The 26,532-nt window shown below is 38.4% G+C and overlaps 1 protein-coding gene across 1 annotated transcript in view; it reads right to left on the bottom strand.

Annotated features, from left to right (window-relative positions):
- Positions 1-11,068: 11,068 nt before the first annotated feature.
- Positions 11,069-26,532, bottom strand: part of TACR3 (tachykinin receptor 3) — a 59,012-nt gene continuing 43,548 nt past the window's right edge. Inside the window, exons 4-5 of the mRNA XM_039350684.1 lie at positions 17,289-17,485; positions 11,069-11,915 (exon numbers count right to left, since the gene is read on the bottom strand). Coding sequence (XP_039206618.1) covers positions 11,606-11,915; positions 17,289-17,485 — 507 coding nt within the window. The 3' untranslated portion in view covers positions 11,069-11,605. The remainder of the gene's footprint in view (positions 11,916-17,288; positions 17,486-26,532) is intronic.

Below are 26,532 nucleotides of genomic sequence, written 5' to 3'. Positions count from 1 at the left end.
GCGTCGGTAGACCCCGCAGGGGGTCAAAAGTTGCCCTGGAGGGGCCACCACCCAGAAGGAGGCTTGCTGGTGACTGCAGGAGAGCGGCAGCTTCTCCTGCGGCTCCAGCTATTTCCTTAGGGCCAACGGAACAACGATCGTCCTGCAAGATGGCCAATTATCCTGCTGCACCAGCCGAAGTCACAATTACAGCTAAGTGATATTAGACCCACCGTGGAAGATCTGGGTGAGACCCTTTCTGCCCCTCTCTTTCCCCTACTTGGTTTTTTTTGCCTATAAAAACTTGGTTGGAATAATTTCCCCGTCTGGAAAAAGCAGCTTCTGTTTGTGTCGGAAGAAAGGCGCTGAGAACAAATAATTTTCAAAGGCTACACTCTATTTTTCAGTCATTTTGGGATCCAGAAAAAAATGCTTTTTTGAACTATATTAGTAGCTAATATTGGAAAATTATTTCTTTCTTCACTCTTTCCTTTAAAAGATAGAAAAAAGGGGAAAAACGGTGTCTGGAAAAGAGTTTTTACTTACTGAGGACATTTAGTGGTGAAAAGTTAATATTGCAACTATTCTTTGGAGAGAAGGACCTGACCTTCAAATTATTCCTGGAAAAGATAAGCTGGTGCAGCTGTGAGAACTGAGAGGGTGGACATTGTTTATTTACAGTCCTCATTAATAATAATAATAATAAGAAGAAAGGACTTTCTTTGATCACTTTTAAAATGGAGAAATCCTACTCTCACTTAAATTGCAAGCTTATACTGGAAAAGATCTATTAGGTTTCTGAAGAAATATGTGCTATAAGGAAAGGGATTATTACAAAACAAAAAGTTAACTTTACCCCAAATTTCCAAATTGACTTTCAGATTACATCTGTTCATTCTACAAACCAAAATATACCAAAAGAGGAATTAAGGGAGATTAAAGAGGAATTTATTACAATGAAAGAGATTACCACAGAACTCAGAACCAGAGATTTTTTCTTTCTTTAAATCTTAAAAATGACTTTCAGACTACACCTGACTATTCTACAAACCAAAATACACTAAAAGAGGACTTTATTGAGGATATAGAGGAACTTATTTCACCCTACAAGCATCTTATCTATACTTTTGAGGATTACAAAAAACAAAGATTGATATTTGAACCTTTAAAGCAGCGAGGCTTCAAGAATAAGAGAAATGGAGGTCCAATGCAGAGATCAGGAAGATCAAATGGCATTCACAAGCAACAAAGAGAGACCTATCGGCTGAAAGGGAAGCGTTGCTGTGGAAACCTGTTTGGCAGAAAAAGAAGCCTAGAATAAGACTGAAAAGAGAAATCTAAAACTATATATATTGGATATAAGGCATTTTAGAACTATGGATTGATTTAAGGATTAAGTTTTTGAGTAAAAATAAGAAAAATGGGTGATTATGAGAATATATATATTAAATAAAATAAGAATGTATACTTTGGAATAATAGGTTTATGTGTATGAAAATTATTATATAATGGAATGAAGAAAAATGAAGAGATGTTCTAGATAGGGATTGAACTAATAGTTAGTTGAATGTGTTAATAAGATGATGTGTTTTGTTTTGATAATATGGGTGTTATTAGGTTTGATAATTAATTGGATGAAATTAGAACCTTGTCTAAGGGACTCAAATGATTTAAGGTTGATATTATTTTGTTAGCTTAAAGAAATCGATTGATTGATGGATTAGATAGGTATAGGATAGATCAATATTTTATTTTAACTGGGAAATAGTAGTGGAAGAAGGAATAAACAAGATTTATGATGAAATTAAAGAATTAAGATATACTTGGAAGGAATACCTGAACTGATAATGTGTGTATTTAAAGTTAAATTTGATTATGGTTTTGTAATTGCATAAAGCTCTAAAACAGGTTTAGGATTAATAGAAATTTAAGTTAGAAATAGACCATTTTAAATATATAAGCTATTTGAGGGAAATAGAGGGGGAATATTTGATGTACTGATTGAGCTATTTACATATGTTTTGTTTTTGGATTTTTGATTACCCAGCACCACGGTGTGTCTCAAGCACTTTGTATTAAGAACTAAAAAACCAATAAAATTTGTTTAAAATAATAATAATAATTCATATTTAAGACAAATTCTTAATTTCCCTAAGTTCATTTTTCTTCATACATCCAATCAGAAAGTGTGGACTGTTTAGACCAGTGGTTCTCAACCTGTGGGTCGCGACCCCATTTGGGGTCGAATGACCATTTCACGGGGGTCACCAAACAACACAGTCCACCATTTTTTCCCCTTTTCCTTAGCTGTGCTACTCCCTTTTAGTCTATTGGCTTTTGAAAGCCAATAGAATAGACTCTCTTGAATAGAGTCTAATTCTATTGGCTTTCAAAAGCCAATAGGAATTGTCCAGGCTGTCTCTGCCCTGCTGAGCCCGCCAAAAGTCCCATTCTGCAAACGGTGTTGCAAGTTGTCTGCAGCGAAGGTGAGCTGTCTGGAAGTTTCCACCCCTCCCTGCTGAGCAACTACTAAAAATGTAAGTAAAAGAGGGCCACGGGTGGGAGGTGGGAGGCCGGCGAGCGCAGGGAGGGTTGCAGGTGCGCATGGGGCCCGGTGGGTGCCTTACCTCCCCAGTTGGTGGCCCAACCAGTGGTCTGCCTGATCCGTCTCTGCCGCTTGCTAGCTACGCCTCAGCTGGTGCAGGGGTGGCACCACACATGTGCGGCGGTCCCAGGCAGGGAAAGTCCTTGACTTACAACCGGTTGGGTAGTCCTCAACTTACGACCGGTTGGGTAGTTCTCGACTTACGACCAGTTGGGGGTCGCGACATTAAAAAGGTTGAAAACCACTGGTTTAGACATTTAAATATATTGTTTCTGGATCTGAGCATTCTTCAAACTTCAAACTTAAACTTTAAATTTAAATTCAAGAGACATTTAAATGAAGTTCAGTCCAGGATTTCATATTCAGGATGGGGCTGGAAGCACAGTTCATACTACTTCAAAGTAGCATGCTTTGCTTTAAGACAGGTGTCTTCAAACTTGGCCCTTTTATGACTTGTGGACTTCAACTCCCAGAATTCCTCAGCCAGGCATGCTGGCTGAGGAATTCTGGAAGTTGAAGTCCACAAGTCATAAAAGGGCCAAGTTTGAAGATCCCTGCTTTAAGAGAACCAGTGTGATACAGTGGTGAAGATATCAGCCTACAAACTGGAAAATCAGGAGTTCTAGTTTTACCTTAGGCATGAAAATAGCTGGGTGACCTTTGATCACCCAATCTCTCAGTCTTAGAAAGGCAAACCACTTCTGAAATTTTGCCAAGAAAACTGCAGGGACTTGTCGAACACTGCCTCAGAGGCATACATTATATGCACACATTTAAGTTAGAAAGCTTTTAAAATATAACTGTAGGAAGTAATTTTGTCATCTGGTTACTTTTTTAGTGAGCATATAACTATATTAGGGAAATTATTCTGAACAATTAACCAATGGAACAACCTGCCTCCAGAAGCGGTGAATGCTCCAACACTGGAAGTTTTTAAGAAAAGACTGGACAGCCATTTGTCTGAAATGGTGTAGGGTTCCTGCCTGAGCAGGGGGTTGGACTCGATGACCTCCAAGGTCCCTTCCAACATTATTATTATTATTATTATTATTATTATTATTATTATTATTATTATTATTATTTATATACCTTTATTTTAATGGTTGGGTTTACATATTACAGCACACCATAATTTGTTTAATCATCATTCATTGCATTCATGCACATTTAAACTAAAATCTTATTTTACTATGGTCAGGTTTGTACACATTAAACCAAACAAATCACCATATGGATTGGTATACTGGCTCAGTCTGGTCAGTGGGATAACAGCTCTTTTGAGCTGATGTATTGTAGAGCATTTACTATACTATATTTAGGAATACCTGCAAAATTCTAAATGACCAAAAGACTCTCTTTGCTACCATCTCTTGGCTGTCTGGAATTTTACAACCCAGACATTATGGTTTGCAAACCATTATTTATTTTGTGTGTGGTGCACAACCAGTCAAATGTGGTGTCAAAGGAATTTTTTTTTGTCAATATTCAGCCAAATGAAGCTTGTATCATATTTTATAGTTATAGATCAGTGTGTTTTGCTGATTAGGACTACATCTAAAGTACCATGTGATTACCCCTTTCTTTGTCTAGACCACCAACTGAGCTGGCATCCAAACTGCCATACTATGAATACCCATTTGATAAATAAGATCCACTGAAAAAACTGATGCTTACTTTTTGAGGAAATATTAACATGATCAGAAACCTATCCAGATAATTGCAGGTTTTGGATCCTATCCCATTGATAGCATATATCTGCCTGCACACTTAATTGAAATTAGCATGAAAGGTGTGTGCAAGTAAATGCACACCAAAGTGATGAGGGATTCACATGCTGCATTAAACCTTGCCTGCCTAACCATGGAGTGATAAATGAAGCACAGCTGGCTGAGTTTACATGACAGTCAAAGATCTTACCCATTGTTTATAAACCACCAAAATAGGATTCATACAGTATGCTGTAGCAAAACAAAACATGAAGGTTTAGGATGTCATAGGGCAGGATTATAAATAACTAGGCATGCTTAAATTGCTCTACCTTAAGATAAAAGTTAAGGCTTTGCTATGGCAAATACTTCCATTTCTTTTACATTAGCTTTCATTTTTTTGTAGAGCTCTGAGCTTTTCCTCCTTCATATTTGGAATGGAAAATCTCTTTGTCCCCTTATGTAGCTCAGGATATTTTCTGAATAGATTAGGTGCTTTAGGCAGACACCGGAGACTGTTAAGTTTATATTCAGAATGCTTAATGATGGAGTTTGTCTGTCTACAGCAGCCCTGAGCTCAGCTGTGGCTTCTTTCTTTGGAAATCTCTGCAAAGCGACGTATCTTATCACAGAATCAAAAATTATCTGCAAGGGTTTTAAGTTTAGTCAGAAAGAAACAATTAAGTTGAGTCCTAAACTTATATTGTGTCTGCGCTGCAGGAAGTTATATAAAAAAAATCACCATCAGCATTACTGATGGTGAGCAACTTATTATAGAAAATAATATATTATCAAGATTATATAGCTCAGGGATGTCAAACTCTCAACATTATGTGATGTGTTGTGACGTATCGCAACTTTTTTTCCATTGCCAGCAATGGGGTGGGCGCAATTTTGCCATGATGCATTTGGCCCGTGGGCCGGTAGTTTGACACCCGATATAGCTTGAGTCAAGTGGTAGGTTTCACATATTATGCCAAACCATTTGTTTAAGGTTTTCTCTGATTGCAGTTTTGAATTCTGTGTAGAAAGCACCAACATCCTTGAAGAGATACCATAAAGGGTTGTTTGAGTTGATTAGCTCTTGCTATTTTTGTTATATACTTTCAATCTACGGTAATTACCTCACCTATTTTTGCTTATTGAAAGCACAGCAGACAATACAGGAACATGGATAATTAGGAACTGATTAAATGGGTAGAATATCATTAAGCTTTTTACACAACCCACATATACTGTATTTTCCGGCGTATAAGACGATCCCCGACTTCAGAGACGATTTGCATGGTTAGAAAGTCATCTTATACGCGGGAAACTACTATATTTTCCGGCATATAAGATGACTCGACGTATAAGACGACCCCTGACTTCGGAGAAGATTTGCATGCTTTAGAAAGTCGTCTTATACGCCGGAAAATATGGTATCTGAAAAGGAGAACTGGTTTCCCCAAAGGCAAGGAAGGGAATTACCAATGAGACAATGAAAGGGCTAGTATATGGCAATAGTCCTGTTTGGTCACTGTGTGTTTCATCATTGCATGGATCCCAAATAGCAGAGGATATTCTTAGTTCTTCTAAACTTTAATATGATCAGTCACCAGAACCAGAGGTTTTGTCTTCCAAGCTTTCAGACTCAAACCCATCTTCAGGGAACTTCTCTCTTGCAGAGTGTGTGCTTTGGGCTGTTTGTGTATGGTATTTATATGGTGCTGGTTGTATGTGACTTTTTACATGTTCATTGGGGTGTTGATGGCTGGCTATTAAGTCATTGGCTGTTGTTTGCTTCTGCTGCCAAGCCTTCACCTCCTAAGTACTTTATAAGCTGGTGGTAAATCAGCACTTCTGTTGACTGAGGATGGGCCGTTTCCCCTTAATATGATTGGTTAGGCTTTAATTTAGCATAGGGTCATCAATCTTAAGATAATGTGATATAAAACATAAACTAAATTGACCCCTCCTAGACATCAACAGTCTTGGAAAACTGCAACATACAATTATGTTCCATTAAGAAATAAAAAAAAGTTTTAGTCTTGAGAATTGTGTTTTCAGGTTGCATTCATACTTGCCTGTTCACCAGGATTTAGACAGCTGTAATGTGGATGGTTACAGCCATTTAATTACTTTTGAAGAAAGAAGCAGGACAAATGTTGATTTTGTCCTTTAATCTTCTCTATTATATTGTTGTTATAAGTGGACTAATTAATTTAAAATGCCCTCAACTCTATGTAGTCTAGTTTCCATAATCCCAGATAACCATTGACTAAAAATCGAGCTGACTAGGGATTATGGAAATGGATTTCCACTTGTTTGGAGGGCAAGAAAAGATGCTTAGAGATTCCTTCATGAGACACAAGGTATTCTATGTTCTCTCTACTTTGGTAAACCACAAAAAAACCATAGCTAAAACAAATTAAAATGGTCTAAGCTCTCTATAACTTGGTCAGTGAATCAGGTTCAAAAGAAATCATGATTTAGCATGACATATTGACCCAGTGCATGTTTTCTTTGATTTTAAAGGGAGTTTAAAAATTAAGAGAATCAGTGACTATGAACTTTATATACATACCCAGGACTGGTATATTATTATGTTTACCATGGGAAAAACAAGATAGAAATCATTTTAATAACTTCCCATATATATTTAGAAGAAATGACTAGCCATGTAGTACAGATAATATAACAATAACCCATACAACCTTATGTTGTCTCTTGAAATACTAGTGTGTGCATTATGCAGGAATGGAGAACAGGTGGCATTGTTGTTTAATGTTGTTTAGTATTCTATTACAATATTTTAAAAAATGCTTTGAATCTTTCAAGTTACATTGCTGATTCCTCTCCTTTTATTGTTACAAAATAGAATTGGAAAAGTAATTATAAAACACCGAGAATAAATGATTGGCATGGAATAGAAAAGAAAAGAAGAAAGGATGAATAATAAGATTAGCAATATAATAAGCTATTTAAATTGGACAAAATAAACAGAATGCACAAGCTAAACCACACAGTAATAAAGAATTCAAAATGCTACTATTGGGAGATCAGCTAGTCAGAGGCACTCATTTCTCTTCACACAAATTCTTCTGACAAGATAAAGATAAAATCCTTTCAAGTTGAGTTGGGCCTCTGGACACCACTGAGAGCTGACAGAACCCGCCCCCACCCACTCTAGTGGTCCCTCACCCACATAATAATGAGATCTAACAAGTTAAGCTTTTCAAGATCAGCCAAGCTGAACTGTTGTTGAGAACAAAATCTATGCAGCTGCTTTTGTGTTCCCTTTTGCAAGTATTCTAAGGAGTCAAATTGAGTTTGAAGCCTTCTAAAGATTCTGGTTCTGGCTAGGACGACTTCACATTGATCCTGCTTTACCTTGAAACAGTGAAGATCATCCAAATTCAGTACATACTTAGCTTTGCAACATTTCCTAGGGCTTTCAAAATCTTCCCAAAGCCCCTTGTTTCCATCACTCATTTTGATTTAAGGCCCTGGTTCTCAGCCACAATATTTAAATTCCTTGGATTAATCAAAACAATACATAATATTTTATTCCTCCATCTTACACTAATCCTGAACTTTACATCCAACAGTATAATTTGTGAAGAAACATAAAAGAAAATAAAAATAAGATTTGATGGGCATGCTATGGGAGTTCTTGGATCTTACAAGACCTTCGCAGCTATTCTTCCAGATTATAGCAAAAAAGAAAATAACACAAGGTGCCACATACCAATAAAACAAATACAGATCTAATAAATTGCTTGTATGCTTTCTGCAACATTTGAAACTCAGGATCTCCTTCAAGCAAAATAGCAAAGTTCTACTAATAAGTGCATCTTTTATATACAGTAAATTAAAAAAACATAAAATATTAAAACCTGTACAAACAAATTGGCTTTAAATTACACTGATGAGAAAAATGTCCCTGCAAAATGTGCAATCTTACAGGTAGTCCTTGACTTACAACAGTTTGTTTAGTGACTCTTTGAAGTTACAACAGCACTGAAAAGACTGACTTATAACTGTTTTTCACATGTATGACTGTTGCAGGACCTCCATGGTCATATCATCAAAATTCAGACACTTGGCAACTCATATTTATGATGGTTGTAGCATCCCTGGGTCATATGTTCACCTTTAGCAACCTTGACAAGCAAAATCAATGGAGAAGCCAGATTCACTTAACAACTGGTTACTAACTTAACAACTGCAGTGATTCACTTAACAACTGTGGCAAGAAAAGCTGTAAAATGGGGCAAAATTCATTTAACAAATGTCTCATTTAGCAACAAAAATTTTGGGCTCAATTGAGGTCATAATTTGAGAACTTCCTGTACTTATTAATAATCTTCAGATTCATATTAGGTAGTATTCCTGTCACTGCTGCATTTCACTTGTGTTGCCTAGAACTGTCTGGTACTTTAAATGCATTTGAGTACTGAAAGTGGCAGAGATAAATAACACACTACTCTAGTAGATAATGGCCCAAATAATGCTGAAGCACACCAGAAGTGGCCAATTATCTTTTGTATAAATGTCACATTTTGTTACCTATTTACATTGTTGGAAAGAATATTAGAGCATTACACGGATATGGTGATGATGTGTAACAGAGTGAGAGGGGTTGAGACTGATTTTTTTTCCCTGCTTTAAGGGATGTTTACAAATTTGAAAAGTTTATTTTCACTGTTCATAAATGTGACAAATAGGTGTACCAAGCCTTATTTTGGACAAATACTCTCAACCAACCTATCAAAGAAAAAACCTCCAAAGCCTGCAGATTTTTAGTGAAGTATCTTGGAGGGTTCTGAAGTTTCAAAATGGTTCCTAATGGAATCAAATACTGAATAAAGTTCATTTCTCAATAAATTATCTCTGCCATCTAAACCAAGCTGAAGGAGAATATCCAGTTACTGGCACTCCTTGGGCCAAATATCTCTGGACCCAAGAACTTGGATCTCAAGCACTGTCCTTTATCGCTGAAGTTTATCTCCTGCAATTTATGTTGATGTCTAAAACTGAACTCTGCTTTGGGGAGATGGACTGTGGTTGTGTCAACTATATTTGTATGCAACATTTATTTTTCTATTTGATTTGGAAAATAAATCTTCCTACTTAGAATGTTGTAGACCCTGTTGTAGAGTAGGACAGACAAATTATGCTTAAAATTTGCTGCAGCTCTGCAAGATTATGGGTAATTCATTATTTCACCATTTCTAGTATGCATGCACAAAGAATTTTAAAACATTTACAACACATGTAAATGCAACTACTCACAAATTAAAAACCTAGAGGACTGGCAATTGAACATTAATACTACAATAAGATAGCATCTTCCACAGCACACAAGGACAGTCAGGTTGTTTTGTTGGACTCACAAACCCATCCATCATCTAAATATCACCCCATAGTAATGAATGACTTCAATCCTTTTGTGGCCTGAAAGGGTGCAAACAGTTGAAACAAGGATTGGAGGATACTGGACAATTGGGGGTGATGAAGTAATTCTAAATTTCTTGAACTCCTGGAACACACTGGAAACAGTGCTATCAAATTTAAAATACATAAAAGAACTTTTGCCCAGGACTTTTGGCAGCTATATTTGATTAAAGAGAATACTGTTCAAAATATGAAAACTGATGAAAAAAGAAAGATTTTTTTTTATAATTGATAATTGATCCTTTTAGCAATTATAAAAAAAATCTCAAGTTGTTATTTCTAAGCTTCAGTACAGTACAAGCAATCTTGCTGGAAGATATTTTGGACATAATTAAAAGATACCATCAATTCCAAGAAGATTCCATGTACACATCTGCAGAAGGGAGCTGGTGTGTTTGCAAATGATGAAACACACTTTGAAATGCAAATCATATAACATGTATTCATACAACCACAAGATGCAAATAGAAAAGCCTGGGAGTTACATTGTAACTTTGGAATGTATGTTTTGTCATTTCCATGACATAGCAATTTGCATTGGATACCTATGGATATCAATGTGATTAACAAAATTAAGAAAGCTATCACACAAGCTAACCTGAAGGTCTAGTGTGATACAGTGAAAAGCACTTGTTCATTTTTTTCCATTTAAATGCAACCCAGACATTTGTACGTCTATGAAAGTAATGAATGAGAACACCTACTTCATTCTGGTCTTATTTCATGAACATGTTCCATACCTGCTGAGCAGGAAATCAGGTGCAGAACAGATAAAAAAATAGTAACAACTGTTGTGTCAGTTTAGAGCCCTTGTACTTAAAGTTGGCTCTTCCTCACTTAAGACTGCAAACAGTGGAGCTGTAAGCAATCTCATGTTTTCAGAAGAACAGAAGCAATTTATCATTCGGTACCTCAGAGTTAAAATAATTTTATCCTCCTAGAACAGTGGTTCTCAACCTTTTTAATGCCGCGACCCCCAACCGGTCGTAAGTTGAGGACTACTCAACCGGTCGTAAGTCGAGGACTACTCAACTGGTGCAGCACCGTTTGCAGAATGGGACTTTTGGCGGGCTCAGCAGGGCAGAGACAGCCTGGACAATTCCGATTGGCTTTTGAAAGCCAATAGAATTAGACTCTATTCAAGAGTCTATTTCAAAAGCCAATAGAATAAAAGAGAGTAGCACAGCTAAGGAAAAGGGGAAAAAAATGGTGGACTGCATTGTTTGGCGACCCCTGTGAAATGGTCGTTCAACCCCAAATGGGGTCCCGACACACAGGTTGAGAACCACTGCCCTAGAACATGTACATGATAAAATCAGTAACACTGAGGTGTGAGTCACCCAAAGTTGTTTGCTGAGATGGGAAGCTAAACAAACAAACAAACAAACAAACAAACAAATAAATAAATATCAGATTGCATAACAGCCCCTGTCTATCTTAATTCCAAAGAACAGGTCCATCCCCATATAATGTTATTTCATAAGGTGTCGATTAAGAGCAATCATTTTAGGTGATATTGAAAACATGACACATTTTTGCTGCCCATTTCAGTGGGATGTAAATTGTCCTTAATCCCACCTGTTTTATATAATTTTATATATTTTTTATATAATTTTTTATATTTCAATTTATCCTATGGCACTAAGTCCCAATGTTAATGTAAACAAGACTCATTCTTTGCCTTTCCCAAAACACAAAAATCAGGTTGGATCAAAGAAGGTTGACAATAATAGGCAAGATATATACACATGCTGTCAGCGCTCCATATTTGAAGCATGGTTGCTTTCCAGATGTTTGATCCTAAGGCAGAATAGCATTGTCTTATTTCTTAGCTATGTGACTTTGTCTCACATCTATTACAACTGCATGGAAGGCTTTAGGAATACTCGTCCGCTGATGTATATGGAGAATTGATGTAACTTGACACAGCTGAACTAGCTTTGGAACTTCTGCATGAACATCCATTTGCGTTGGCTTCTTGTGCTCCTTTCTTGCGCATAGACTTGCTGCTTTCTCCATTGCCGGATTCAAACACTACTGACATGCTGGATTCCATTCGTGTAACTGTGTATAAACTGCTTTGCCTGGTAGGATGGAATCTAGTTGTCTTAAGCTCCAGTTCGTCATAACTAGATACTTCAATGAAAGGACACCATTGAAAAGCTCTCTTGAAACCAGCTCGGAACCTGGAAAACATATGTACCACAGTGTATGTACTTGATATTTAACATATCTCATAGCAAACATTTGTTTTACAGAAGAATTAATTAAATACAGGTAGTCCTCGACTTACAACAATTTGTTTAGTGACCCTTCAAAGTTACAATGGCACTGAAAAATGTGACTTATGCCTGTTTTTTAAAGATACAACCTTTGCAGCATCCCAGTGAACACATGATCAGAATTCAAATGCTTGGCAACTGGTTCATATTTATGACCTTTTCTGTGTCCCAAGGTCACCTGAGCCCCTTTTGTATCCTTCTGACAAGCAAAGTCAATGGGGAATCCAGATTCACTTAACAACTGTGTTACTAACTTAACAAATGTAATGATCCACAACTATGGAAAGAAAAAAATCATAAATTGTTTCACTTAGCAACATAAATTTTGAGCTCAACTGTGGTTGTAACTCGAGGAGTACCTATATACATTTCTAGATATCTCAGTTTAGTTCTGGATTTTACATTTTCAGAAGAGTGCATACCAACCAAAGTATGTCCAGAGTAAGAAACCAATATGATAGAGATTGTCAATTCCACTTCTACTAGGAATGGTGAAAGGTTTAGAGATATTAAGCCTAGAGAAAAGAAACTTAAAATAGGAACATGATAGTGGCCTTTAAACCTCAGAAGAGTTGTCCTACAGGAGATGGAAGCAACTTGCTCTTGATTACTCCAGAGGGTAGAATTAGAGCTAATGGATAAAAATTGTAATGAACTTGGCTCAACAGTAGAAGAAATTTTCTAATTGTAACAGATGCGTAGAGACATCTTAATAGCAGTATTGGAAAAAGGACTGGATTCCCATCTGTTGAAACTACTAGAAACCTAATAAAACAGAATGCAAATCCAGCTGCATCTCTGCATCTAATTTCAAAGAGTGTCAGACTGTGCTGCCCAGCTATCAGGGACTGGTTCCCAGTTTCTTTAATGCACAATGTCATCAGAAGAGTGGAAATCATCATCTGAAAAGTTACAGATTAGATATTTTAACAGCTCTTCCTCCCGTTCAGCTAGATAATTTACAACTGGCTTATATAGGTAGTTAAAACTATAAAAGTTTAATTTAAAAACGCCAAGCTTTCGCCGTCACCTGCCGGCGTCATCAGGGCTTGAAACGCCAGAGAGTGGGAGAGCCTCTTATAAGCAAGCCAGGGTCTGCGCCCGGCTCCTTGAGCTCGTTATCGGACCTAATTGGATAGATTGTACTCCGGTGATCCGTTTCTTCCTGCACCCCTTATCTACATGTATGTCCTCATTTGCCTTCTTTTCCTTGGATTCTAGGGTGGGTGGGGCAATCTCCCTATCTCCCTAGTTGCCCCCCTCCTTTGATCCATTCTCTCCCTCAGGTTTGTGTGGTGGTTTGCATTTCCCTTTCCTCTTTTTCCAATGTGTGTGTATGTGCGTATGTATATTTGTTTTCTGAGGTTTTCGCGGGTGTTTGTATGTAGGTCTTTGGTTGTTCGGGTTTTCTCCCGCGTAAAATTGGAAGTGTCTTGGCGACATTTCGACGAAGTCCCATTCGTCATCTTCAGGCTGGTGTTTTCAGCTTCGTGCTTTGAGCCTGAAGATGACGAATGGGACTTCGTCGAAACGTCACCAAGACACTTCCAATTTTACGCGGGAGAAAACCCGAACAACCAAAGACCTACATACACACACACACACACACACACACACACACACACCCCTACGTATATATGATATGATCTAAGAATAATATAGATATACAAACACACCTACGTATATATGATATGATCTAAGAATAATATTGTTCTTAGATGGTACTTCATAGATGGTCCTAGTGTAACAGGCAACCTGATTATTAGTGAGGAGGTCACTAAGTGAAACCACAAATGTGGTTATGATCTTTAATTTTTCTTTGCTTTACATACCTGTGACTGGTTGTAAAGTTTTTTTCATCACTGTTGTAACTGTAAACAGTTGTTAAATGTGGCAGTCACTAAACAAGGACTACCTGCATTTTCTGTGAATTAAACTCTCTTCATACAGAAAAAGAAGGGGCCAGAATGCTTGGAATTGTATAGACATGTATTTTCGTATACTTTTGTATGTGTGCAGCATTCCAAAATGCTATTGCTCCATCCAAAAAAATAATACAGTTGAAGAAAATATGTTTATAACTTGCAGCATTGCCATTATTAGAAAATCTGTCACTTATTTCAAAATATGATAAAATATGATAAACTATCCTTGCTAGCAGGAGCCCATTTGTGCCCTAAATATCTACCTTGAAATACCACTTGAGAGATTAGATAATTCTGACTACAATTTGTTTAAAAAAAGAACATAATTTGCAATTTCTGGCTAATAGGTGGATCAGGTGGGTACTATATATACTTAATAAATAAATAAAAATCTGGATGAGAAGACAGTTCAAACTTAATGCTTTCTCGAATATTGCAGTGATAGTTATAAAAGTGCCTATCTTGAAGAGGAATGCATAAAAGAGATAATGTTTTAGGAGTAAATGTGAAAAAGATGATCCTTTTAAAATATATAAAATACATGCATATTTAGAGTAGATGACAATATAACAAGTTGAGTAAATCAAAATAAAACTTCATGTACATAGTTCGAAAACAAATATTGAATGGTTGAAATTTGTTTAAATAAAAATTATAAGAATGATATGGAATGGACTTAAACCTGAACACAACAAACACTGACTCATCCACTTCAATTATTGCTGAGCTACAGCTCAGTTGATTCAACTCACGCCTAATTATAGCTTGAATGTGCAAAGCAATATTACAAATAACACTCCTGACCCTCAAACACAAGGAAATGAAGCTCTCTTTAGATAAGTTACTTGCAATATAAATTAATCTTGAATTTGTCAGATAAATAATATTTCAATACATTTTCAGTTTTGATTGGAAGACAGAAAGAACAACATAGCAGCATTTCTATGCCAGATGCAAATCCTGATGGGATTATGTGGGTGTTAAATAAGATTGCAACAGGCAGGTTTTTGAACAAGATGCTGAAAGGTTGAGCTTGTTATCTTTCTGTTATCATCTAAAAATATTTGCATATATATGATAGCAATTAATGTCCCCTTTGAAAAGTCTATCAGAATTGAATTAGGTTCTGATTTTTGTTTGTGTATCAGTTTGCTTATATTGCACAGACAAGCAGCCTATTCCCAGCTGTATTTTTGAATTTTGCTGGCTCTCAGATAGGGTGTCATGTAATATTAGACAGATTCTCTCAGACAGCACAAGAATGATGAGAGGTCTTATATATGTGGATTATTTTCCATTTGTATTTTACTTTCCATGTGTATTTATTCATATGAATTGAATGCCATTGTTTTTGTGTATGATAAACATTTGATCCTTTTTGTTGATGTATAAACTACCCATGCTATTCCATGTAAGCACTCAGATAACTACAAATTCAAGTAGCATTTTAAAAAAAATAATTAGAGGACATTGACTGTGTACAAGATGGAGAAAATGTCTTGATATTATGACATTTTTTGGCACTGATTTTAGTCTACCATGCCCGTGCTAGTAAATATATCTTCTCGTACATACTTTATGTTTTCCTATTGGTTCAAGTTTCATTTATGAAAATTAGTTTGGTTTAAACATTATTTCAAAGGAGAGAATTTCAAGTAAGTTTCCATAGGTCATATTGTACTTTCTTAGTTACAAAAGATGAAAAAATATTATTTATTTACTTTATTTATTCAATTTTCATCGTCCAATTCAACCAAGTGTCTCTGCGCGGCTTATTATGCCTGTTTCATGTGATTCTACTGAATATAGAGATTATCTCATTTATACAGAATGAATGAAGGGTGCAATTTCAGTCTGTTAGCCCTTACCCTGATATTACCTTGTCCTCTCCATTACCACTCTCACTGATGAATGGGATATTTCAAAGATTGAGTCCAGTGTTTTCAACCTTGGCAACTTCAATTTATGTGGACTTCAACCCCAGAGTTCCCCAGACAACATGAGTCCTATTCTAAACTTAGAGTTGCTTTGGTGATTCAAATAGCTGATAAATGTAATACATCAGCAAATGAAAAGACGTACTGCCAATGAAATTCCTGCCCTCTAAAGCGATGGCATTGTTTTATGTTTGGCTCTCGCTGCTTCTTCTGCAGGGAATATCTGTAAGCAGGTGGTAGGGACACAAGGGAGAAAAGTAAATCAGCTTTCTTTGAAAGCAGCCCAGGTGGGAGATGTCTTTAATTTAAATTTTAGAAGATTCTGCCTACTCTTGCTTGCTGTCTCTCAGCAATGCCAGGTCCCTTCTTATGTGACTACTCCACTAGCCTTGTAATATCTGCATATTAATTTAATCACCGCATAGCTATGCGATAGTTTTCAGAAAATTGCAAGTATTACTGCTGTTTTTCAACTTAATGAAATATTGGAAATAAATTATCTAAGGGGGCTCAAGACTTCTGTCCTATCCCAGCAAGATAACTTCTGAAAATGGATCAGATTGAGATCCAATTTGGCACAGGGAGAGAACCCTGGGAAAAAAGTGGTTTGAAGACAGGCCAGATCAAATAGGGCAGTGCAAAGAAAAACACTACAAAAACAAAGTTCTCCAGTGCATCCCTATGGAAGAACCACTCAGAATATTGCTGATGGTTTTATTCTGCCTCTATCCTCTTTTCTACTTTTTGGGTTTTTTTTTTTTAATGCAGAGTGGACTGCAGTTGGCTGTCTCCTACTGCTACTGGTTCAGATATATGCTGTATGCAAACAAAGACAGATACAAAATTAAGTGAGACCAGCACACAGATATACATGTAGATTGCAATAAATTACTCTGATATGGATAACAAAATACTAATGCTTTCTATGACTTGCTAGTAAAATTACCTGCTAGTTGGAAATTACTGCAGAAATTATGTTCTGGGTACTTTCCCTATCTTGTTTAAAATGAATGACTCAGCAACTCTTGCTGCCTTTTAGGATTCTTGCCCCAGTATTTTTGTTCAGCTACCTCCTTTAATTGGTCCCTCACTACTTCAAATGAAATAAATTAAAGGGAATCATACAAATTAGGTGAAGGGTAGTGTTATAAATGGTGAGGAAAAGGATATGGGAAGGAAATGAATATAGATTGAAGAATGTCAACAGAAGTGTATATTTCTAAACAACTGCTCTGAGCATTTGGATAAATAATTCCTTTTATAATGCAGAAGGAGAGCTGTAGTACTTTTCTTCCTTTTCTCTTGATTTCCAGGATGAAAAAGGAATAAATGGAATTCATTTAATATAGATGAATGAAAAAAAATGCCCAGGCTTTCAAAGCTCTAAATAGATTACTCTTAAATCACAGCCTTACCTTTTATTGAGACAGCAGTAGATAATGGGATTATACATAGTAGAACTCATAGCAAGCCAAAAAGTTGCTAGGTAGATTTGCTGAATATATTTCCACCGATTCCAATTTTCATAGATTCCAGTAAGAATGAAGTAAATGTGATATGGTAACCAGCAGATGGCAAATGTCAATACAACCACAATCATCATTTTTACAACCTGGAAGCAAACAGACAAAAAAAAAAAAAAAAAGGATTTCCCCATTTTTTACAATTCTGTAGCCTGTAAGTGCCTTTTAATATTATCAATGTTAGACACTAGGCTGCTATGGCTGGAAATTTATACAAACATTTAATAATTTGGAAAAACAAAACAATGATTAAAAAAGGAATTAATTCATTTTGACATTTTTCCTTTTGCTTTGCTAACATAACAGAGTATTTTGATATTGAATTAAGCCTTCTGCAATGCACTTTATTTATGGCCTGAATGATTAAGTCTGACATATGGGTCGATAGCTGTTGTGCTTTAGAAGATAGCTGAATCAAATAACCATTAGTATCAACTAAAGTGAATAAATAAAATAGCAGCTTAACATGCAGCACCACAGATGACATCTCTTGGGAATATTCAGATAGATGGGAAATGCCAATAAGGGAAATAATACTGCTTAGAGTTGAATGTGGAATTCTTGGTGTCCTCTAAACATGGTTGTTTATTTGCAGACATTTCATTTTCCAAATAGGTAACATCATCAATGCAGAAGAGTATGGGGCTTGCTGCTGTTTATATGCAGTAGCTTGCCCTGCCAGTTTTGGTGGGAGTATGGTTTTCTTTTTGGTAATTCCTTGATTAGAATATTCTTTTCTGCTTGACTGTCTGGTGATAATATTTGCTTATCTGAGTGTTGGCTGCTGGAAAGGATGAGTTCTGGTCTTTTTGTTTCTTAGCTTTTTATTGTCTCTTTTGAATGGTATGTAAATATGCTTTACCTCCATGTGTCTACTGATGTTTGATTTGTCTGAAAGACAAATTTCCAAAAATTCCCTGGTGTTTTTGAATTTAGCTTTGTCTAGGATGCAGTTTCCAAGAACTGGACACAATTGAACAGAAGAAGAAGAAAGATGCTAATAGTTTCCCAGTTGAGACTGTGGCTGCTCGTATGTTGTGAGATTAAAGTATTTTTATTGTGTTTTAGACTGCTAATGGATGTGTTCATGGATATGCTAGTTGCTGTTCATGGATGTCTTCTGCCTATATAATGTTATGGTCCTTCCACTATATATTGTAGATGACTATTTGTTTTGTTTTGTTTTAATTTGGGCTACTAGGCTTTTTTGTTTGTTCAAGATGTTTTAGACAATACTAAAATTGATTTTTGCTCCCATCCACTTTCTCCATTTGTATTGTCTATCACTTCCATACATAACTGTAGGATGAAAGGTTTCCATGACTCTAGTTATGTATCTGTTTTTCTCTGATAGGTGTCCAGACTGCTTTGCACCACTGCAGAATCAGCCATTTGCGCCTATCCCACTTGTTCTGCCATCATTTTTAAGGTGTAGGAGTTGGGAGCTCAACAAACCTGAAGAGTTGGGAGGGACAGGGTTACACTGTATTTGTGTTTTGCCTCCTGTTGCACTTCATTGGGCATCCCGATACATAGTTATTTAATATAAATTATTTATTCATTTGCATTTAGAGACTGCTCAATTACAATCATCACAAGGCAGCTTACATTACAAAATTAAATAAAAACAGAGATAAAAATCATAAATATTTGAAATGTTTCCCAAAATGTTTCTAAGAAAAATAGACAGGGGGTACCCTATTTCCAGGACTGGGAGCAAGACCAAGTTTTCAGTGGTTTTCAGAACACCATCAAGATGGGAATTATTCAGATTTTTTTTTTTTTTTTGCTGCTGGTGGTGTCGTATTTCAGAAGGCAGGAACCTCAATAAAGGAGGCATACTTTCTACGTCCTGAGTATGTACTGAAGAGGCCTGAAGATAATTGAAGAGACTTGGAGATAGCCATTCTTCTAGTTCTTACCGGGTAGGAATATACAATTGAAGAGAGGTAGCTCCCAGATACCCAGGGCTAATTCTATAAAGGGATTCATAAGTTATAGCCAGCATCTTGAATAGTACCTAGAAGCCAACAAGCATAGCTTGTAAACAAGTGCAGATTGCAAGGCATGGATAACAAATGGGCATAATGTGATTTACTCATCATTTCCTAATCTACTGTATTCTGGGCCTCCTGTAGTTTTGAGTGGTCTTCAATGGCAGCCCTTATGAAGGTCTTGTAGTAGCCCAGTTGTGAGATGAGTAGCTTAAGTGACAGAAGGATTATGTTCTAGGAACAGGTGTAAATGGTACACAAGATGGATCTTGTAAAGGCCATCCTGGTCACAGCTGCTGTTTACTTTGAGCTGTTAGTATCGAATGACCCTCTAATTGCATATCAATTTCAAATTGGGATGTATAATCCCATCCAAGACCAAAGATGAAAAATCCCCAGGTCTAGGAGACCCAAATAACTATAGCTACTTGATCTTGACCCTGAACTTGTTCCTCCTTCTCCAAATCCAAGTAGCCTTTAAATATTGGTTCATGACATTGAAACAATCACTTGGGCATTCTGGGGTCAAGAAGTATATTAGGTAATCATGGTCTACTGATATATTATACCCTAAACCAATGAATGCCTCACTCATTGTTTTTATCTAAATGTTAAATGGGAGAGTTGAGAGCATTGAGCTCCAAGGCAGCTCAATAGTGCAATCTCTATCCCCATCAACATTTACTGGAACTGGCCCCAGAAGAATGAAAACCACTGTAAGAGAGTGACTCCTACTCTGCAAATTGTGGTCAATGGTAGTGAAAGCCATTGAGACATCAAGAAGCCCAAGGATAGATGTACCACTCCCGTTCATATTCTAAAATGATAATCAAAGAGTCATCATTGCCATTGACACTACATTCTGACCTAAAACCCAACAGAAGTGTGTCCAAATCATAAGTAACATGTGTAAGTAACATATCATCTATTCTTAAAAGAAGCTTCTTTTAAACTTCTACATTGATTATACTGTTTAAAATATTCAAAATTAGAGAAATAATATCAATATATATAATTTTCCAAATACCAAACTTATGCAAACGTGAATCCTCTGTGGTCCCCTTTATGGTGAAATAGAAATATTCATCTTAGAACCAACTTTTTTTTGTTAGTGTTCCATTTCTAAACTTTAGTTCATTCATCTTTAAACTTCATGGCATTCAGGTCCACTTCTAGATGGCCTTAGAGTACTGTTCTCTGGTAAAATTCTTCCTCCGTCTTAATTTTCAGAAGTGTTTACTTCTCTGATTACATTATGACATCTTTATTGGGCTGAAAAGTGCTGAAAATGATTTTTGGGGGGCATAAATCATAGCATAATTTCCAAGGTAAATTACACCTCTGCACTCCATTACTCCTTGTCCCAAGAGGAAACATCATTCTGTGCACAGAACTGGAAGAATTACAGCTTCATTCATCAAAATGAAAACGCCTTTGGTGATCAGTCAAATTGATTCAGTGACTTTCTAAAATGCTTCCCCAGTTTTATTTTGTGGGAAACAGGCAATGGTTTTTAACTGAACATTCAGCTATTTCAATTTAAAGCACAACATATGTAAATATATTTTTCTATGTATATATTTGTTTTTCTGAGAAGATTGTTCAAATCAGTCTTCAAGGTCAAGAGCAACAATTTTGGGCCAATCAGTACATCATTCCCTGCTCTGTTTTGTGAAGCTGTGGATAGGACAGTTATTGCAAGATTAAACTGAGGAGAAGACAGAAAATGAAATAGGAATGAAAGGTGCTCAAAAGCTAGCATTTCCCCTATGATGGCATCCTATGTGCTGCATTAAAAATATGGTTTATTCTTTTTCTAAAGAATAAGCAAAGAATGTTATGGAACTCACTTATGATTTGCCCTGCATAAACTTTATGAGAATAATTACCACAAAGAATAAAATCTGAGGCAAATTTGAAAAATAATTTTCATTGCCAACACATGCTAGGGCAGTGGTTCTCAACCTTCCTAATGCTGCGACCCCTTAATACAGTTCCTCATGTTGTGGTGACCCCCTATCACCCATCCAGTTGGCCAGGGAGGGGGGGCAGGAAGGCCGCTCCGCCGGCTCCGCTCAGCCTGGTTGGAGAAGCGCCATTCCTCTCCCTCTTTCTCTCTTTCTTTCCTCTCTCTCTCTTTTCTCTCTCTCTTTCTGCTTTCTCTTTCTTTCTCTCTTTCCTCCCTTTCTCTTTTTTCTTTCCTCTCTCTTTTCCTGTTTCTCTCTTTTCTCTCTCTTTCTCTTTCCTCTTTCTCTTTCCTCTCTCTCTTCTCTCTCCCTCTTTCCTCTCTTTCCCTTTCCTCTTTTTCTTTCCTCTCCCCGTTTCTCTTTCCTCTCTCTTTCTCTCTTTCCTCCCTTTTTCTCTTTCCTCTTTCTCTTTCTCTTTCCTCTCTCTTTCTCTTTCTCTGTTTCCTCCCTTTCTCTTTCTCTCTCTTTCCCCTCTCTTTCTATTTCTCTTTCTCTCTCTCTTTTCCTCTGTTTCTCTCTCTTTCCTCTCTTTCTCTCTCTCTCTCTCTTACGGCAGCATCGTCGGAGGTCCCTGCCACTCCCGGCCCGGCCTCCACCACGTCCTCAGCTGAATGGGCAGGGAGGGGGAGCAGGATGGGAGGCAACAGTTGCAGCGGCACCAGCGGCTACTGCTGCATCATCAGGGGTCCCCATCGCCCCCGCCCTGGCCACCACCCCTGCCAGGACTCTGTGCTGCCCCACCTCGTCCTCTGTCCATTGAGGGAGCCGCAGTGGGGGCTGGTGCCACACAGCCCGCCAGCTCCTCCGCCAGCCCAGCTACTCCCCCCAGGTACCCCTCTTCCTCCTGGTGCCCGCCTGAGCTGCCTTGGGGGAAGCAGGAGGAAGAAGGAGAGGAGAAGGGTGAGAAAACTACCGCCGCCATCCCAGCCGGAACTCCGCGCTGCCCAGCCTCGCCCTCCGCCCATCCGATGGAGCTGTGGTGGGGGCTGGTGCCGCATGGCCCCTGCCAGCCCCTCTGCCAGCTCGGCTGCTCCCCCCATGTGAGCAGCACCCTGGCGCCTGCCTGAGCCACCTTGGGGGCAGCAAGAGGAAGGAGAGAAGAGTGAGAAAACCACCGGTGCTGCCGCCCCAGCTGGGACTCTACGCTGCCTGGCCTTGCCCTCTGCCCATCCGATGGAGCCGCGGTGAGGGCTGGTGCTGTCTGGCCCCTGCCAGCCCCTCTGCCAGCCCAGCTGCTCCCCCCCAGGTGAGCAGTGCCCCGACACCCGCCCGAGCTGCCTTGGGGGCAGCAGGAGGAAGGAGAGGAGAAGGGTGAGAAAACCGCCGCTGCTGCCACCCCAGCCGGGACTCCACACTGCCCGGCCTCGCTCTCTGCCCATCTGATGGAGCTGCGGTGGGGGCTGGTGCCGCATGGCCCCTGCCAGCCCCTCTGCCAGCCCAGCTGCTCCCCCCAGCACCCCTTTTGCTCCGGTGCCTGCCTGAACTGCTTTGGGGGCAGCAGGAGGAAGAAGGGGAGGAGGAAGAGGAGGGCAAGAAAGCCGCCACCAGCACTGGGCCCCAGGAGGTGGCTCTCCTCTCCTACCTTTGCTGAATCTCCTTCTTCCTTCCTAGCAGCCTGGATTCCAGTGCGTCTTCCTGGCCAGCGGGTCCAATGGTCAGGCTGGCTGGGGATCGCAGGGGCTGGTGTCCCTTGGCTGTGGCTTGCGGGAGGGCTGGCCCGCTCAGTGGAGCCTCCAGCGGGCTGCTCCCAGCAGGGATCCTGGGGCTTCCCTGGGTGGCTCCAAGGCCATGAGGCCCTGGCTGCGCTTCTCCCAGGGGGTGGGGCATCTGGGTGCAAGGCCAATCAGGAGCCCTGCAGGAGGCAAGTCTGCCTGAGAGAGAGAGAGAGAGAAGAGAAGCGAAAGTGCCTCTCTGTCTCTCTCTCTCTCCGCAAATGGCAGAGGAGGCCAAGCGGAGATGGATGCAGAGTGGTGTCTCAGTTCCTAAGACCATCGAAAATATGTGTTTTCCAATGGTCTTAGGCAACCCCTGTGAAAGGGCTGTTTGACCCCCAAAAGGGTCGTGACCCACAGGTTGAGAACCGCTGTGCTAGGGAGTTTAGAGGATAGATTTGGCACAGCCGGCTTTGGCGCAAAGGCAACTACCAGTGTAGAAAGTTGTGAACAGGAGGCTTTGCATGAAAAGATTTTGCATGGAATCCCAGTTGATTCAGGATCTCTGCTCATATTTAGGAGCTTATGCACATCTTTTATTATCTGTATAATGCTAATTTTTCACTGTTGTCTGTTGTAAGATCTGCAACTCCCTCACAAGACCTCCATTCCTCAGACACACAATTTTTAATCAATGACCATATGTTGGGAAAGGCCCATTGCAAAAGGGATCACTAAACCAAAAAGATTAAAATGAATGAACATGAATAAATAAAATGAATGGATGAATAATTAAATATTGTAATGACTTTACTTGTGAAGTTTTTTTAAACTTTCCCACCAACTTACAATGCTTATTCTTTCATACATATACCCTCCCATTGATATGCAAATACAGAAGAAATAACAGAAAAGTAAGCCTCAACGTGATGGGTTTGCTGCCGGTGGACAAAATAATTTAGAAGGAAAGGATGCCTGAGCAGGCTGCAAACTGTGCACAGAAACAATATTCTGCAGAACTTTTTATTTCTTGTAAGGAAGAGAAATCCATAAAGGAGAATCCTCTCTCATTTAGCCCAATCTCTGGCCAAAGATACAAAACCAGCAAGTGAATAGTAAGAGAGTAATTATGGTATTAAAGCAATTTCTGCCTCAAGAAAGTTGTCAAAATAGGGCAAAGGTTTCATGCTTCCCTCCAATCATCTCAGAAAAAAAAATACTTCGTTGACTTTTTATAGCTTCAATAAAATTAGTGCAGAGATCAAAACTGATGGGCTGAATAAGTTACAAAAAGTTTGGGGAGGCTAAAAACGAAATCAACGAAGCTGCAAAACATGTATCATCTGAATTAGAAATGATGCTGATGCAGCAATGATAGTGAACATGCCTTCATTTTCACACACATGTTATACCATCAGTTATACTACAGTGGTCCTCAACCTTTTCTTCACTATGGACCCCCTTTAAATACCTTTTGTGGCCATGGACCCCCAAGACTTAACTCAAGATTTAAGTCATAACATTTCTTCAAGCCTTCGCGGACCCTCTGTGACAACAGTGCACTCCCCCAGGGGTCCACCAACCACAGGTTGAGAACCATTGCGTTACTAAAACTGAAACTAAAAATGGAGTACTTAAAAATTAAAAATATTTTTTAAAAAATGGAAACAAAAGCCTGTGATAGGAAAAGTGCTAGAGTTCTGATTATCCAGACAGGGAAAGAAGTTCACTGAAATTTTATTTACAAATGTTGACTGAATAAGTGCATGGACAGCTAAGGAAGGATAGGTCTAAGAGGAGAAAATAAAGCTTTCCCAGTGATTCATGGCCAGAAGGAATTTTGGCTCAGTTACAAATACTTTTGGTATTCAGCTTTTCCACAAGCATATGATTCCTCAGATCAAAAACTTAGTTATTTTGTTTCTATGCCACCTCTATTAAAAGAGCTGTTTAATTAATGAAAAAGAATAGGCTTATTTTTATCCTATGGTCTCTGGGACCGAAAATCAGCAGGAGCTTCACCAGTTACCAATAGGTTTCTATATACAATTTAATGGGCGAATTGCTATCTATAGAGAAATATAGAGATGGGCTCCAGCTATCTTATCATGGCCCTTCCCTGGTAGAGTCTATATATTTTTCTGGGTAATTAGGAAGCACTCCCTAAGGTCACTACCTACCTGCCTACTACTACTACTACTACTACTACTACTACTACTACTACTACTATGGTAGTGAATGAGCATTCTCTGTAACAGTTCCCTGTCTTTGGAGAGAGCTTGTTCTGTGAAGACTACTGTCATGGTTTTTGATTAGCAAATGAAAACTTGGATTTTCTAGAAGCCTTTGAGGATTAATTATAACCTATGAAACAATTTGGATATATTGTATAATAACTCTCTGGAGAAATCTATAATGCTGGGAAAGGTAGAAAGAAAGAGGAGATGAGAATGATAAGCAGCAAGGTGGACGGAGTCAGTTTCAGTGGCAATTGGTGCCACTTTTGGAAAATCCAAAGGACAAAGTTCAAATCATCCTGGAGAAAATTTATCTTTGATATTGACCCCAATTTGCTGCACATAATCAATAACAAATTTTAACTCATTAAAATCAGTGCTTAACTTGAGGAATTACATTTTGGATTCTGCTTTCTTAAAATTATTTTGTACTGTGTTTATTTGTAAGTTCTATAAGCTGCTTAAAATCTGTTGGTTTTCTGGTAATGGGCCACTGACATTAATAAACAAACAAGGATGTTACTTTGCTAATATTTTCATCTCAAGCAGATGTTTCCATGTTTAAAGAGGGAAATCTCATGTTGGATTCCCTCTCTATCCACCAGGGCTGGCATCCAAGGCTGGCTGTTCCTGATAGCTAAAACGCCATCAGTGGGTTGGTATTAAAAAGACACTGCAAAGTTGGCATAATGGACTACTTAAAAAATTCTTTCCAACCCCGGTCCATTTTTATCAAGCCAGATGGTGTAATTAATAGGCCCATGGGAGGTGGGTCATTTTTGCCTTGACAAGAACTCTGGGTGCCATGGAGGCAGCATGAATATTATCTTGAGGGGAAAAAAAGTGTTTGCCTCAAATTCTCAAATGAAGACCCCTGCATTACAGCATCCTCAATGTCATTTATTTTCTTTTGGAAACCTCTTGAGCAAAGATTGGAGAGGTTTCCAGGCTTCTAAGCCTAGAAAACGGTTGGAGAAAGCCATGGAGGAGGAATATATTGCAGAATGAAGCAAACATATTTCATTTCTCTCCAAGAAGCAAAGACGGTACCATATTTCATATTCATAAAAGCAGTTTCCAAGTGCGCTTTCCTGAGACCTCGAAGATTTATTCAGCCTTGATAATTAGTCTAGCTTTATTTCCTGTAATTGACTGGACTAAAAAAGTGACTATTCTTCCTACATTTCTAACTTGCCAATCTGCAGTAAATAATCAGCATACTTGGGCATGCTGATCAAGTTTCTGGTGAAAGATATGACAGTGGATTAAAAATCTTTTCGGTCAGG

Source organism: Crotalus tigris, unplaced genomic scaffold (assembly GCF_016545835.1).
Source record: "Crotalus tigris isolate CLP2741 ecotype Arizona unplaced genomic scaffold, ASM1654583v1 scf7180000018350.1424685, whole genome shotgun sequence".
NCBI lineage: Eukaryota > Metazoa > Chordata > Lepidosauria > Squamata > Viperidae > Crotalus > Crotalus tigris.
Note: the sequence above shows the minus strand (reverse complement) of the source record. Positions and strands in the feature narration are given on the sequence as shown.